Source organism: Thermobia domestica, chromosome 13 (genome assembly GCF_964235325.1).
Source record: "Thermobia domestica chromosome 13, izTheDome1.hap1.1, whole genome shotgun sequence".
In the NCBI taxonomy this organism is placed as follows: Eukaryota; Metazoa; Arthropoda; class Insecta; order Zygentoma; family Lepismatidae; genus Thermobia; species Thermobia domestica.
Window position 1 is genome coordinate 192,847,762 of NC_137466.1, and position 15,786 is coordinate 192,863,547.

The following is a 15,786-nucleotide window of genomic DNA, read 5'->3' on the forward strand; positions in this document are numbered from 1 at the left end:
GAGATCGTATTGAAACCGTTCAGTAATTTGATATTACAATGCATTCCGAGGTAAGCCCAAAATTATACTAAATTAAACATCAATTACTTTCTATAAGGCATAGTGTTTGTTATCAATTTTGATATGAAAGTGATAATACCATCACTATAACTATAATCACACATCAGAAGTTTTTTGAGAAGTTTGAAAATCGAATTTACCCATATAATTCTACTAAACAGACCATAATTGTACAACGAAGAAAATATCTTATGATCCTAAGCTTCTTAAGAGTAAAAATATGTTACTGGACCGAGAATCAAACCTAAAACTCAGCTAGTGGGTTAATTACTACCTATCCAGCAACACATTTTCGCTTTCAAATTTCATAGTTTCTTTACTTATAGAAAAAAAAAACTAAAGAAATCAGTTGTCTCCTCCATTTTTTTTACTTACTTAATTTTTAATGAAACCCCTGCATGAGTTCCAATAATGACTGAAGCCCCTAAATTACTATGCTGTGATATTTTCTTTTCTGCTCCATATTCGAATACAGCTCCAAAGGTTCCTGCTCTAAAATTAAAAGAAATAGAATACGATTTAGTTTGTTCCAAATTTCTTATGCTAAATAGAATGGGATAATAGAACTACATTTAAATGTGGTGTTACAATGATGGATTAAGTACACCGGACAGAAAATAAAAAGTCATCTTACCATACAATTTAACTAATACGGGTAACACCGTCTCTGGCTTGGAAAAGACTCCACAAAGTGTTGTAGGTATGGCACATTGATATGAATTCATTTGCTCGTCGCTAGATCCTGAATTCCAAAAAAGCAAGGGGATGCCTATTTCTGCGATTCGCTAGCCCAAATAGTCCCACAAATTTTCAAATGGATTTGAATATAGGGTTTATGATCCGACAGGATGCCTGAATGTTCCTTAAATCATATGCAAATGCTTTGAGCCCTGTCAACACAACAGTTGTCACCTTGGAAGATGAGACTGACTACTGCTCATTCATCATAAAGATATGGCGGAAATCGCAACACGTGATCACTGAGAATGTCCAAATAAACATGCTGGTCCCTGATCACGTTCACTTGTATAAGTGGGCCCAAATAACGGTGCGTGAACATTCCCACACTACTTCATCAAGCTTGAACCACACCCTTCATATAGCGGGTGTTTCATTGGGCTTTCAGTACACGCGACCCCTTGCATCACTGGAATATAAACAAAAACGTAACTCGTCAGATTACACTACACGTTCTGTGCTTTTAAGCCCAATGAAGGCGTGGAGCTTTATAACCAAAGTGAACAGCATATTCTTTCGGCACTCGACTCCATTGATCGCATGAAGGCTACCTCCCTCTCCCTTTAAATTGAAATATGCCTGCATTTCATTAAACGTAAAACTCGTCAGCGGTCATGATCTCTTTCGACCACACCTTGACGCCATTTTGCGTTCACACGCCATTGTCGACACGAACCTGTTACTGTGACCATCGGTACCCTGACTACAATGACTTCTTTTTGCTAATCTATGACATCTACACCTTGACCCATCTTGAGCTGTTTTCATACACAAGTGACTGGCACACTCACTCTAGTTATCTGCAACAGTCATACTTCGGCAGTGATGGGTTATTTAGTCATGTGTATCAATGCCATCTATTCCGACAAAAGCATCCATATAAAACTTTAAATGATTCAGATACTATTTATTTCTTTATTCATTATTTGCTTAAGAATAGCTAGATTAAATATTTTTCAACTGTTTTTATGATCGATTATTACTATTTGGGATTCTACTGAACTTGTTCACCGATAATCTCACTCTACTCTAAAAACACACCTGTAGAAAAGTAAGAAAAGTGACCGTAAAGATCATCTGAGTCAAAGGCCAAACACTTAATAATAACTATGTTTTACTACAGTAGTTTTACTAAATACAAGACGATTACGTAACATAAAAAGGTAAACACAGATACAATCTGACACAATTCGTTAAGATTAACTAACCCTTACTTAATATGTGCCCTGGGAATCCGAAGCAAATTGTTATAACTTGTACGACGAGTTTAGCATCCAATCCTATTAGCTTCGACAGCCAGACACTTATTCGGATTCACAAATATTTTTCATTTTATTCAACTCAGTTTTTATTTTCTTTCTTTCTTTTCTTTTCTTTTCTTTTTTTCATAGAAAACATAAGCAATCAAAAATCATACTAGGAATATAACAATCCAATAAGGACTCCTGGGGTTCTATTTCTCAAAGCTACAAGTTTCGTAATATGTTTTTCACAAGCCGCAAAAATATTATGAAGTAGAAATATTAGAAGAACAGTAAAAGTCATTTCTAAATACTAATGCTGATATCTCAATTTTTCAGGATTTTATGGTATCTGCAATTGTACAATATATTATTTTGAAATAATTTACACTAGTATTACAAGAATAGTAGTTTTGAAAAAGCAGACCCCAGGTCACACACCAGCTGAGTGTTAGTTAATATAAAAGGTAAAGCTTATTTTAAGCTTTATTTTCATGGGACGTTCTTCATTTACACAGGTTTATTGAATGACCTACCTTTCTTACTTGTTACTGATAAATATAATATATTTTAACATTGTACTATATACAGGGTGTCTCAAAAGTTCCCTTGACATAGAGTAACTCTGTTATTATGCGAGTTACAACAAAATGTAAAGGGGGAAATCATCTCCAAATATGATGTTTTCAATCTAAAGTGAATTTAAATCGGACGAGCCGTTTGGGCTTACACTCTTTATGCTCCCAATGTTAAATGAAAATGCAACGTTGCCATTTACCTGGACCCACAACATACGTGAATGAAGTTACTGTCTTTTACGCTAACGTCTCGATGGTCAGCCCCCATTTCGAATAGTATGGAAACATCAGGAGTTGTAAACATTCAACATTTGGGTTTAAAGTGGTCAGGTGGCGACTAGCGCTGGATAGCAAAATGCAGTGAACTAAACAGACGGTGACAGTATAAAATGGATGACCTCTTTGATTTCCAGAGGCAGATTGTTGGCGCTTGATTATGTGGTGCGTGCGTGATAAAAGTAGCAAGTGTGTTGGGTGTAGTGAGAGACAGTGTCCAAAGTAATGACGGGCTACAAAACCAAAACGGCGAAGAGGAACAGTGACCGAAAGAAAACCCTCACTGACAAGTACCGAACATTAAAACAAAAGAAGGTTGTTATTCAGAACGCATGCAATTGTGGTGCAAGTGACGAAGGAACTCAAGCAGCACACCCCACAACTTGTGTCGACAATCATAGTCCGCCGCAAGTTACATGACATGGACATACGGGAGCGGGTTGCACGGTGAAACCACTGATTACGAGACCATAACGCTTTAGCACGACACCAATATGCAACATGGACCACTGATGACTGGAAACGTGTGAAATGGTCAGATGAGTCATCATTCAACTTATTTCACAACACGGGCCATGTTTATGTATGGCGGAAGTCCAAACAAGGATACCCGCAATGTCTCCGCCCAATCATGAAACATAGCAGCAGCTCGATGATGCTGTAGGGTCACAATATCCTAGTTTTCAATGAGTGCTGTTCAAATGCTTAGCGGTAATGTCACTGTCATTGATTGTATCGACATTTTAGTAGCATATGTGTATCCTAAGGGGTACACCGTAGTCCAGTGGTTAGAGCGTTGGATTCATTCCGCGTGGTCCCGGCCGGTGCTTCCCAATTTTCGGCATCCACTCAGCATCGTGAGGTAAACTGGGGAGTCACATGAAAAGAAGACTAGGTCTAGAAAGCTTCTGATGCGCCTGTTAGGGACAGGGCGTCGCAGCGCGCTGACCACGTGCTAGCGGACGGTGCTGGAGCAGGCTTAGGCTCACAAATGGGCAGTTACGCCAAATGGTTTGGTTTGATTTGTGCATCCTTTGGTTCAGATGTTTCCGGGCAATGATACCAGGATGAAAATGAGCTCATTTACACACCTGGATTTGTCGCGACGTGGTTTGAGAAACATGGGATGAAGATGAATACCTCCCCTGGCCAGCCCAATCCCCGGATTTGAACATTCAGTAATCCATTTTGGTGACACGAATCCGGCGCAGACATCCGCCTCCGTCGTCTCTCACGGAACTGAATGATACATTGCACGTGGACGGCGTAATATTCTACTTGCTACGATTTACAATCATTATAACTCTATGGCATAACGTATCAGAGCTGTTCAAAGGTGGCCCAACACCATATTAATCTGGTAAGCTGTGCTTTTCTCAGGTGTTTTCATTATTGTGATAACCATTTTTGTATTATATACATATATATATACTTATCTTAAACCAATCCATTACAATTAACTATACTTCCTAAACTACTATTAATCTTTTTAACTTACTTGATAGATGCTCGAAGTTTCAGTTCCTGTTCTTCGAACTTTCTTGTATAACTAAGCGACAAATATGAATGTGGAACTCCAAACTGGATTGTGAACACTGTATGTGAAGCACTCGTGTCCCGTACCACAATAGTACTCATAGAACTCTGAATCCCAGCTTTCCATGTCAGATAACCCACTGTGTGTTTGTCTAGTTGAGTTGCCAAGGCTGCATGTAGTAATGACATTAAAATTGCTAGTAAATTCGTCTTCATAGGAAACTTAAAAGCATAAATTTTGAATCAAGCTTAAATTTCTTCATTGTAAAAACATATCTCTCAAGTTAGTATGTGAATGTTAAGTCTATGTATATTGGGTCATACGAGAAGTTCCGGATAGTAAGAGCAAACTGAACGAAAGTTACGTGCATTTTGAGCACTCAGCAATTATAATTAAGGATGTTGATAATAACAAACTGCTCTGTGTCAGGCATCTCTCTTACCTCTAGTTGTTTCTCTTTTTTCTTAGAAAATACAGTTTCAAAATTAAATAGTTGATTATTTTGGCCACTCAGAGTGCATTTTCAGGAAACAAGACGTTGTTGAGTTCGCCTTTACTATCCGGAAGGCATCGTATGATCAATTTCTAAATAAGATAAGCATGAATATCCCTCTCTGCTTCTGATATTATCTGGAATAATTCTATTCACATAAAATCCAATATACACTACAGTCCCGTTTAAATTGAATTTGATGGGACCAATTGTGCTGCGGTTGAACAATTCGGTTAAACCAGAATAAAGGTTATTATATATATATATATATATAATATCGGGTGTTCTAAAAATGGCGCCCAAGGACTACAAAGAACTATTCAATACGTCAAAATAAAGCGAAAATATTTATGATGGTTTATCTTCCGGAGTCTCCTTCAGCCGCTACGGCGAATCAAAATTTCACAATGTAGCAACGTCGCAGATTAACTTGAAACCTGTAGCAACACACTACAAATACATTAAGCAGGTAAATCGATTACTACACTAATAAGTGATGCTAGTATCAATCTATATATATATATATATCTATACTCCATCCAGAAAGAATCGATGCAACCATTTGATAGATTAGTAGATCTACTCTATGGTTCTTTATTTGCGACGTTGCCATATAGTGCAATTCTTGTCTCCAGACAAGGACCCGGAAGGTATACACATACTTTTTGCTTTATTATGACTGTGGTTCATGGGCGCCATTTTTAGAACATCCGATATATATATATACAATACAGTATAGGTGATAGGGAGGAGTTAGTACAGCCAACGAACCGTAACAACGAATTTACTCTTTTATAAATGACTGTTAACTCTTTTAAGATTTCCACTTTTTGAGGTAAATTTTAGATTTTCACTTAAACAGCTACTGCTTCCTTACTATTTATCGTAGGATCATGGCTCATACCTCGTCTCTTTCAGGACAGAGCATATTTTCCAATGGCACCACTCGCCTATCCGTATTATACACCAGAAACGGGGAAAATCAAGAAAAGCCGGGAGATTTTTCGGAAGCAAATATTCTTGGAAATTTTTGCGCTCCTCTGGCACGGGCCTGGGTTCACGTAGGGATCTGGATTTTTTAAATACGTTATGTTCATAATACGTGTGCAAAATTTCAATCCTGTATCTTGAAAACTAAGGTCGGGAGAAATTCTTGAGTCTGAAGGTGATCCATTTTTTCATATGTAACTACTTCAAAAATGCTCTGTGTCATTACTATTTGACCTAGAATCATGGTTCAAACGCCATTTTCTTCACTATAAGGAGCCCTTTCCTACGGTATCAATCACATGTCCGTATCACACACCTGAACTAGAAAATTCGGGAAAACCCCGGATTTTTTTGAAAAATCCCGCTAAAACACTTTGCCCCGCGGGCCCGGGCCTGACTCCACGTATTGATCTGAAGATTTTTTTAAAAAAAAATACGTTGTTGTTTATGTAATACGTGTGCAAAATTTCAATCTTGTATCTTGAAAACAAAGGGCGGAAAAATTGTTGAAAGTTTGGATTTAAGCTCTGTATATATATATATATATATATATATATATATATATATATATATATATAATATAAAAAATTACTGCGTCATTACTATTTGGCCTAGAGCCATAGTTCAAAAGCCATTTTCTTCAGTATAACGAGCCCTTTCGAACGGCATTACTCACATGCTCGTATCATACACCTGAACTGAAAAAGTCGGGAAAAACCGGAAATTTTTCGAAAAAAAAATCACCTCCTTGGAACACTTTCGCCCCTTGGGCCCTGCTCCGGTTTCACGTAGGGATCTCAAAATAGAGAAATACCCAAATGTACAAACAATCCGTATGCAAAGTTTCAATCTGATATCTTGAAAACTAAAGGCGTGAATTTTTTTTTTTAAATTTGCCTTAAGAAAAAACAAAAAAGTCACGCCCCTCTACCCTCATTTGGCAACGGAAGCTGACCATCCAGTCCCAAAACGCATTTGGGATTTAGAACCTAAATAAGCAGTCAAAGACGATACTACGCCATGGTAACAAAAGTTACCAACAACCCTAAAAGGGTTAAACAAGACAAATACTGTACTCATTGTTAGTGTTTTAAATAAAACCTGCGCACAAATAAAAGTTTCTTTTAGCGATTCAATTACACGGAACTGTGTATATGTCCGAACTTGTGTGTGAATGGCTTCTTTAATATGTTTACTATATAACATGACTTGACGCCAGTCATTAGAATTATCTTATACTATCAGTTTAGAAAGAAACGGAACTTTATCAATATAATGAAAGTTATTTAGATTTATCTCCTTTACAATAGTCCCCTTCACTATTAATATAGCGTTCCCAGAGCGCCTTCCACTGTTGGAACGCACTTTTTGGTATAGTGAAATAGTCTGAAGATCTCGCAGAAAAGTTTTTGTTATCTCTTCTACAGATTTGATCTTTCAGGGTGGATTTCAACTTTGGGAACAGAAAGAAGTCTGCAGATACCAAATCAGACAAGCAGGGTGGTTAAAATCCAATAGTCATTTTTCTTCGCTAAACTACTTAATGATGAGCACCAAAATAGCTAGGAGTATTGTAATGGTGCAGCATCCATGTTCCATTTTTCCAAGCTCCCGGTCTCTTCTTCTCCACAGCCTCCCTCAAATGCCTCATTACTTCTAAATAATACTCTTGTTGATGGTTTGACCAGATAGGACATATTTATAATGAAAATCACAAACATCAAAGAAAACAATAAGCATCGCTCTAACGTTTTAACGTCTTCAACGTACTTTTTTCGGAAATCTTTTCAGTTTTACGCCTCACAGTTATGCCGGCTAGGCTAAAGAAGACGGTGAAGATGAGAAATGAATGCAATAATGGAATGAATAGAGTGGGACGAAACGGGAGAACCCCGAGAAAATCACATCACAAAGTCCACTTGGCACAAGCTGGGATCGAACCAGGGACCCCAAACTTAGAACTGAATGCTCTACCACTGAACCACCGCGCTCTTGTGCTTTTTTCGGGTCTCAGCGAAGATTTTCCCACCCACTGGGATGGCTGTGCTTTTATTCCAACGTCATAACCATACACCCACATTTAGTCATCTGTTACGATTCTTTTCAGGAAGCTATCGTCTTTGTTTAGACGATTCAAAACACCTCAGATTTCTTTTTGTCCATTTGTTAGCTACCATGTAATGAATTTTGCAGCAACCCAATACATGTTTAGTTTTTTTAAGATTACAAGACAGGACGATTTACGGATTCCTACTTCTTCATTTCACGGATGGTCAAACGACGATTTTTCCGTACAGCATAGAGCACTTTCTGAACGTACACGGTATCACCTGATCCTGACAGATGTCCAGGTTTTGTCTAGTCTTCGTTGATTGTTCTTCCTGTTTTGAAATATTGAAATCACTCATAATATTGGGTTCGGCTCATATACCCTTCCCCGTACACTTTCTGCAACATTTTTTAAAGTTTCTGTAAATGACTTGCCCGACTTGAAACAAAATCTGATGCACACACGCTGCTCTTTCAAAATCTTCATTTTAGTAATACCACAAAATCGCTATCAGTATGGAATACAACTTTACTCCACGCTCGCGTCTCACAATAACACAAGAAGACAGAATGATGTAATTACCGTTGTTAAAATGCTTCAGAAGAATCTCACGACGCGGCGCTGGTAAGCTGAAACGCAAGGACAATTTCGCTGACTGTATTTGTTTGAAGTTCGGATCTTTTTCCTTGAGACCTCATATATGGTAACTAAAAATATTCTCGATACCAAGTGAGGAAACGAAAATTAAATACAAACCTTGTGATATGAATTTAATTCAATCAACGGACAGTGTCGAAGTTGTGGCTTACGTTGTTTACATTTCAGACTTTATAATGTATAACAGAAGTTGCAAAACAGATACCTCACATAGATGAAAGAGCGATCCTTTGATAGAACACTTATTATAAAGACAAAGCTATATTATTACAATAAAGCTATATTATTTTTCATGAATCCTCAAACCCTTTGGCTTTCCATGGACTTCCATGTAAGGTCGAAATGAAATGAAATCTTTCAGTTTAACGTCTCACGATTATGCCCTTTAGGTTAAAAAAGACTCCATGTAAGGTCGATGGTACGGTCTATCCCAATCGGGATCTATGCTACTAACATACATAAACCTTATTAATGGCAACTTTTCGGTGTGAAATCTACTGTACGTGCTATCATCTCTTTCATTTAGGACACAGAAAACTTTGTTTCGTGTAAAATGTTGGAAGTTTAATGGATCATATGTAATAATTTGAAAATAACACTATTTTTTGAATTTCCTGCCCTAAATAATGGCACCTATGCATTTATTCCCAGGACAGCCACTTACTCACTCTCGAGGTCGGTGCTCTCCACTCGGACCATGTGGGTTGTACCACAGACCCTTGCTGTGATTTGACAATCCCTGTGTCCATACACCGAGCATCTATGACGGTTGTGATTTCATATATATATCAATGAAAGAGGAAATATCTTTGTGCATTATATAATTCACATTTATAGAGGATCTGGCGTGTTAAAAGATCGGCTGTTCCCTCTTCCATTGATATATATATGAAATCACAACCGTCATAGGTGCTCGGTATATCGACACAGAGGTTGACAAGCACAGCAGTGGTCTGTGGTGCAACCCACGTGGTCTGAGAGAGTGAGTAGCAGTTCTGAGAAGCGGACTGGGTGGGTAGCGTAGTGGTTAACGCATCGGCACGGTATACCGGGGACCTCAGATTCGAGTCAATCGTTTTTTTTATTCTTTGTGTGTTATATAATTCAAATTTATAGAGGATCTGGTACGTTAAAAAAATAGGCTGTTTCCTCTTTAAATGATATATAACTCAATGTACATTTTGTGTGCCTTTGATGTCATGGATTCACACGAAATTTGTGAAAAATTTTGTTTCCCTCTTCTCCCACCACTCTTCGCTTGGTCGGATGTGCCTAAACCAGATTTACTATATAACTTCTGTCTGATTCGCATAAAACGTTCTAAATTTCATGATTCTACGGCTATTGACCCTTATCTACAATCATTTGAAACTAAATGTATGTTTTGAATCTCCCGCCCGTACCAATGCCTAGTTATAAACAGGGAACCAGTATCCAAAATGTTATATCAACACACAACCACATGTTTCTTCTAATGCGCCAGAAGTCACTGAAGTTCAATGGAACACAGGATCAACAATCAATTCCTGATTGTAGCACGTGGATTTTAGAGGATACATCACTTGTGTACGGATTTTTAAGTATATATTAAATCAGATGACGGGATTTAAGTTGAAGGTAAAAACCACTATGATCTGAATATTGTAGGACAATAACTGGTCCATCAAACATCATGAGTCACAAGTGATGTTACAAATTTATTGGTTCACTCCGCTGGTATATTGATTGGATAGCGCGTGTGCCTTTGGTTCACGTCGTCCCGGGTTAGACACAAAATATTTCATTTCACAATCATTTACTTTAATCAGCCATCACCTTTAGCCTAAAGAGCATAACTCGGGGACGTTAAATTAAAAAATTCATTTCACTTTTCATAAATTTGTTCCCAAAGTAACATTCTTTTCATACAAGTTTCAGACTTAATTTAATTTCCTCTTTTCTTCTTTCTTTTCCTCACTCTTTAAGAAATTATACACACAAATATCAAGGGGATAGAAAGATGTAAAATACAACTCTCAGTGCATTCTCCTTATATTTTCCACAATTCCAATCTGTAACGTCAACTTCTGTTACGATACTCAATTGACAATGTTAGAACATGTTTCACTGGTTCGAGTCGAAGACAAATCATTTGAATTTACACTTAATTTCTCTTGGCGCAAAATACTTCAGTAAAATTACAGAAACTTGATATTTGAAAGCACGCTATACAGAAATACTTAACTATTATACAAAAATATATACACATTAAAGAAAGTAAACTATGGAAATAGTCTCTTCAAGTAAAATAATACATTTCAAAAATAAAAAAAAAGAAAGTATAAATCAGAACATTTTACAGATCATTCAAAAGTGCTCTGTCACCATCATCAATTAAAAATACTCTGCACATCTTAATCTTTCTAAATGTCACATTCCACGGAAACGTTTGTTCATTTCATAGAATGGGACCTACTGTACTTTTATCTTAGAACATCGCATTACTTTTAACAAGTAAAACTTGTGCTATAATAATAATAATAATAATAATAATAATAATAATAATAATAATAATAATAATAATAATAATAATTGTCAAATTCAAGCTGACAAGTTGTTTAAAGAGATCAATCGACAAATAATTCAATAATAATCAAAAAACTTAACTAGTAAGTATCTAACTAACTAGCTATGGAATCCGAAGTTCAACACCGCACTCACAAAAACTCTCCATTGGTTTATGTTTTTAGCCAACTCGATCTAGTTTCTACTTTGTATTCTTATTTCTGCGAGGTCAATTTTAATAGTGTTCTACCACCTGCGCTAAAGTCTTCCTAATGCTCTCTTTCCAATGGGATTTGCAGTTATAATTTTGAAAGCGTTCTTACTTTCTTCCATCCTGGCTACATGACCTGCTCACCTAAGCCTCTTAGACTTAATGACTCTAACAATGTTAAGCAAACTATATAAATTACGCAGTTCCTCGTTATGAAGTTTCCGCCAATCCAGTCTACCTTGAGTCTAAATATTCGCCTCAGAATTTTATTTGCAAATACTTTCAGTCCGCTTTCTTTCCTCAAAGTAAGCGACCACGTCCCGCAATTATACAGTACAACAGCCATAATTATTGTTATATACATTACAAGCTTCAAATTCTTCGACAGAATTCGCGAAGATAAAAGAGTTTGGGTTGAACAATAACACGAATTATCTCCTTTCAGTTGACACTTAATTTCTCCGTCGACATAGTTTTGGCCTGTTAATGTTGATCCTACATATTTGAAAGCGTCCACTTTGTCGAAAGTATTACTTTATATTTTAACGTATCTATGGTTTGCAGTACTACGGTCACGAGTGTCTGTATTTTATAAATAATAGTACAAATTGGACGGATAACTTCTGTCATTATAAACAGTATTGAAAAACCTTACGTTGCAATCACATCACTTCTTGTATCATCATCTTAAACATTTCTGAGTTTAACACTATTATTAATAATGGAGATTATCCGTTCAAACTGTACGACTAGTTATAAAATACAGACAGTTAATAGTTAATTTTTTAATGAGAAACAAGAAAAAGGCTAATACTTATCGCATAAGATATAACCGAGTTATTCTTCTACATATAAATAATTCTGCTATATTTTTTTGCGGTGAGTATTAGCCTTTTCGGTTGTGCTTATCATTCAACTTGACATGCTAGAAAGCACTTTTGAATAGAACTGTATACTTTCCAGAAGAGTATAACTTATTCCATAAAATTTTCTGCAATCTGCAGCAGACGTGCATAGATCATATACATATACATTCTTCCACCAAAAGAAAACTACGGTAAAGCCACCGCCACACTGTATTAATTTCACAGAAACAAAAAACTTACTTGAAACTAGGCCTGGACGAATTCCTTGAGGCGTAAACTGAAATATTCCAGCTAAGTTTGTGAAAGTCCTTTTCGTCAGAGTCCGAAATCCTTTCACTGAAAACAACAATCCATTCCCCATCCCCATTTCAGTTTCAATCCACCCTCTCTCGGACAATAACCTTCGCAATGAAAAGTTGACGGATCCATTGCCATTTCCATTATGCGTCGACAGTGTACCAGACATCGTTACTGTGTCACGTAGCGTCAACGGAGCCTCAATGGATTGAGCAAACGACATACCACTTACTTCAATGTTAGGGAAGAAGCCTCTATCTCTGAAAAAAGAATTAAGACCAATAAACCTCAATGCTCCTAATCAGGGCCGTCTCAAAATCAATAAAAACAGGACAAGAAAATCTGAGACAGTAAAGTGAATAATTAATATTTAAGTGAAGTATAAAAATATATATCTCTGCAATGAATAATGCATAAATAATAATAACTAAATCACTAACTCTATGGCCTATGGAACCCGGAAGTTCAATGCCGCATTCACAAAAGCTCTCCATTGACTTCTGTCCTTGGATGCGAGAATTTTGCGCCCTACCCCAAAAAGAGGGAAAAATGCGCCCACTATATATTTGCACTGGGATATTTGCACCCTACAATTCAACTTGTTTTAGTATCGTGTAAAGTAACTTCCCTTCACACTTGAACCAGCTTGCCTTTCGTAGTCTCAGTGACTGTTGCTTCATCCATTATATCATCCTGAACTAAGCGGAAAAAAAAAAAAAAACTAGTTTACTAAAGGGCAATCAGTACGGATACGATTTTTCATTGCACTACAATATATACAATAAGTGTAAGTTTCTGATATATATATATATTAATATAATTAACTACACTAACTATGTGAGTATAATTTAATCTACACAAGGCTGTTTGGCTCTACCCAGATATCTCTGTCCACAAACCCTGAGAGCTACTCGGCTATTCAGGACTAAATATAAAAAAAGTAAATGTACAGTGAATGTAAAATCATTTCAGCAATATTATCAAGAAAACTACGTATGTATAATACGCATACGTTTACTTGCTGGAGTTACACTTCAAACACACAATTGCGTTGATCCGTTGTGTTCATTTAGCTTATAATTGAAGTGCATTCTCCCCTTATAGACCTATAGCCCTAAACTATTTGTTTGCTTTGTAATGTCCGCCCCTCTGAGCAGGTGCGTAAGTTCGAATAGGTTCTTTTATCTCGCAGGGCGCAAACTTTCCGATGCAGATACATCGCGGGCGCAGTTTTCCCTCTTCTTGAGGCAGGGCGCAAGTTTCCCAGGCGCAAAATTCTCGACACCCTGTCCTTAACTAAATGGATCCAGTTTCTACTTTGTATTCCTATTTCTGCAAGACCAATCTTAATGTTGTCCTCTCATCTGCGCCTATGTCTCCCTAATGGTCGCTTTCCGATTGGATTTCTACTTAAAACCTTCAGAACGTTCCTGCTTTCTTCCATTCTGGCTACATAACCTGCCCACCTGAGCCTTCTAGACTTGATGACCCTAACAATGTTTGGTGAATCATATAAATTATGCAGTTCCTCGTTATGAAGTTTCAGCTATTCCCCATCCTTGTTCCTTTTGGGTTCGAACATTCGTCTCAGGAGCCTGTTCTCAAATGCTTTCAGTCTACGTTCTTCTCTCAGAGTAAGCGACCATGTTTCGCAACCATACAAGACAACAGACATGATTATTGTTTTATATATTTTAAGCTTCAAATTTGACATCAGAATTCGTGAGGACCAAAGATTTTGAACCGAATAATAACACGAATTCCCTGCTTTTAGTCTACATATAATTCCTTTGTGAATATCATTTTGGTAAGGTATCCTGCGTAATAAGATATTTTCTGAGACAATATTTGGTCCGAAAAATTTTGCCCTCCCGGGCTATAAACCATATTGATCCATGCGTAAATACGGCCCTGCCTACTAAGTAAATCAACACTGAATTTTCCTAACAGATGAGACATAGTAGTTCATTCTTAGATAGTTTTGGTCTCACTTTGCGACAGTACTGCCAGATAACTGGTAATCTGAAAACTGGGATATAATACACTGTATCTTTCTGTTACGTTCTCGTCGTACATGTCACAGACTTGTTTTATATTGTCAGAAAAATTATCTACTTTAGTTACATTAAGACTTTTAGTTATTATAGTGAAAATCAGTTCTTTCGGAAAAGTAAAAATTCTAACCATAAAAAACACAAAAACAGTGATTTCATAAAATGCATTAGAAGGAAATTTTTTGTTGAGGCAAAATGAAGAAATCCAGACATTGAGCACCATTTAATCTTAAAGTAATGTTTCAATTATTGTTCATAATAGGTCTCTAATTATGGACGTGTGAAAAGAAGGATGCGCAATTCTTTGGGAGAGAGAATTCCCCTCCTTAACCCCTTGCACTGAAATGACGAGTCTAGCTCGTCACGGCCTACCGGTGCCAAATCGTACAATGACGAGCTACACTCGTCATAAAATTTAAACTATTGTAGCATCACGTAGGGTTACTATATTGATGTTTTGAAAGTTATATAATGATAAACCATCTATAATACACTTCTATAACTTATGCTTCAATTATCAGAATTCAGAAAATAAATCGTAGTGGAAGGGGTTAATGCTTTTGAAAGAAAATTTTTTCCCGCTAATAACTTACTGGAAGTGAATAAAATGACATTATTAAAATCAGTTTGTAAATTAACTACAGTAATTCGTATGCAATTAACATGTATTTCATATCCTTATTATAAATTTAAGACTGTTCAGTGTATCAGTCATGCTCCTAATACAGGGTGGACATAAAGTCTCTCCTTGATAACAAACATTAATAACAAGAAAACCAAGAATGACAGAAGCATGCGGTTTGCGGTAAATAATAGGAAAACTTTTTTTTATTCTTTTACCTGATCTAGAAAATTTCCACATGTGCTCCGTTAATTGCCCTCAAGAGTCAAGACATCCATGGATTTGACGTGCGAAACTTGCGCGTCGGGGACGGTCTTCTTGTATTAACGCATGAATAATCTACATCTTATATGAGTAAAATTACAAGCACTTGTATAAAATTTTTAACACAGTTGACTTCGGGATGTCCAGTTCACGTGATGAGCAACGCAAGGATTTCCGCGGGCTTCGGATTAAAGCAGCACGAACAGCTTCCATACGTTCCTCATTAACACTCGGTCTACCGCTTCTATCACAATCTACAACACTTCCTGTTGCAATAAACTTGCTATACCATTCCTTTATGCTCTTAA

The 15,786-nt window shown here is 36.8% G+C and overlaps 1 protein-coding gene across 1 annotated transcript in view; it reads right to left on the reverse strand.

The window, feature by feature from the left end:
* LOC145668899 (dnaJ homolog subfamily C member 11) overlaps positions 1–15,786 on the reverse strand; it is a 44,124-nt gene that overhangs the window by 10,240 nt on the left and 18,098 nt on the right. Inside the window, exons 5-7 of the mRNA XM_081737169.1 lie at positions 12,482–12,798; positions 4,392–4,599; positions 436–552 (exon numbers count right to left, since the gene is read on the reverse strand). Coding sequence (XP_081593295.1) covers positions 436–552; positions 4,392–4,599; positions 12,482–12,798 — 642 coding nt within the window. The remainder of the gene's footprint in view (positions 1–435; positions 553–4,391; positions 4,600–12,481; positions 12,799–15,786) is intronic.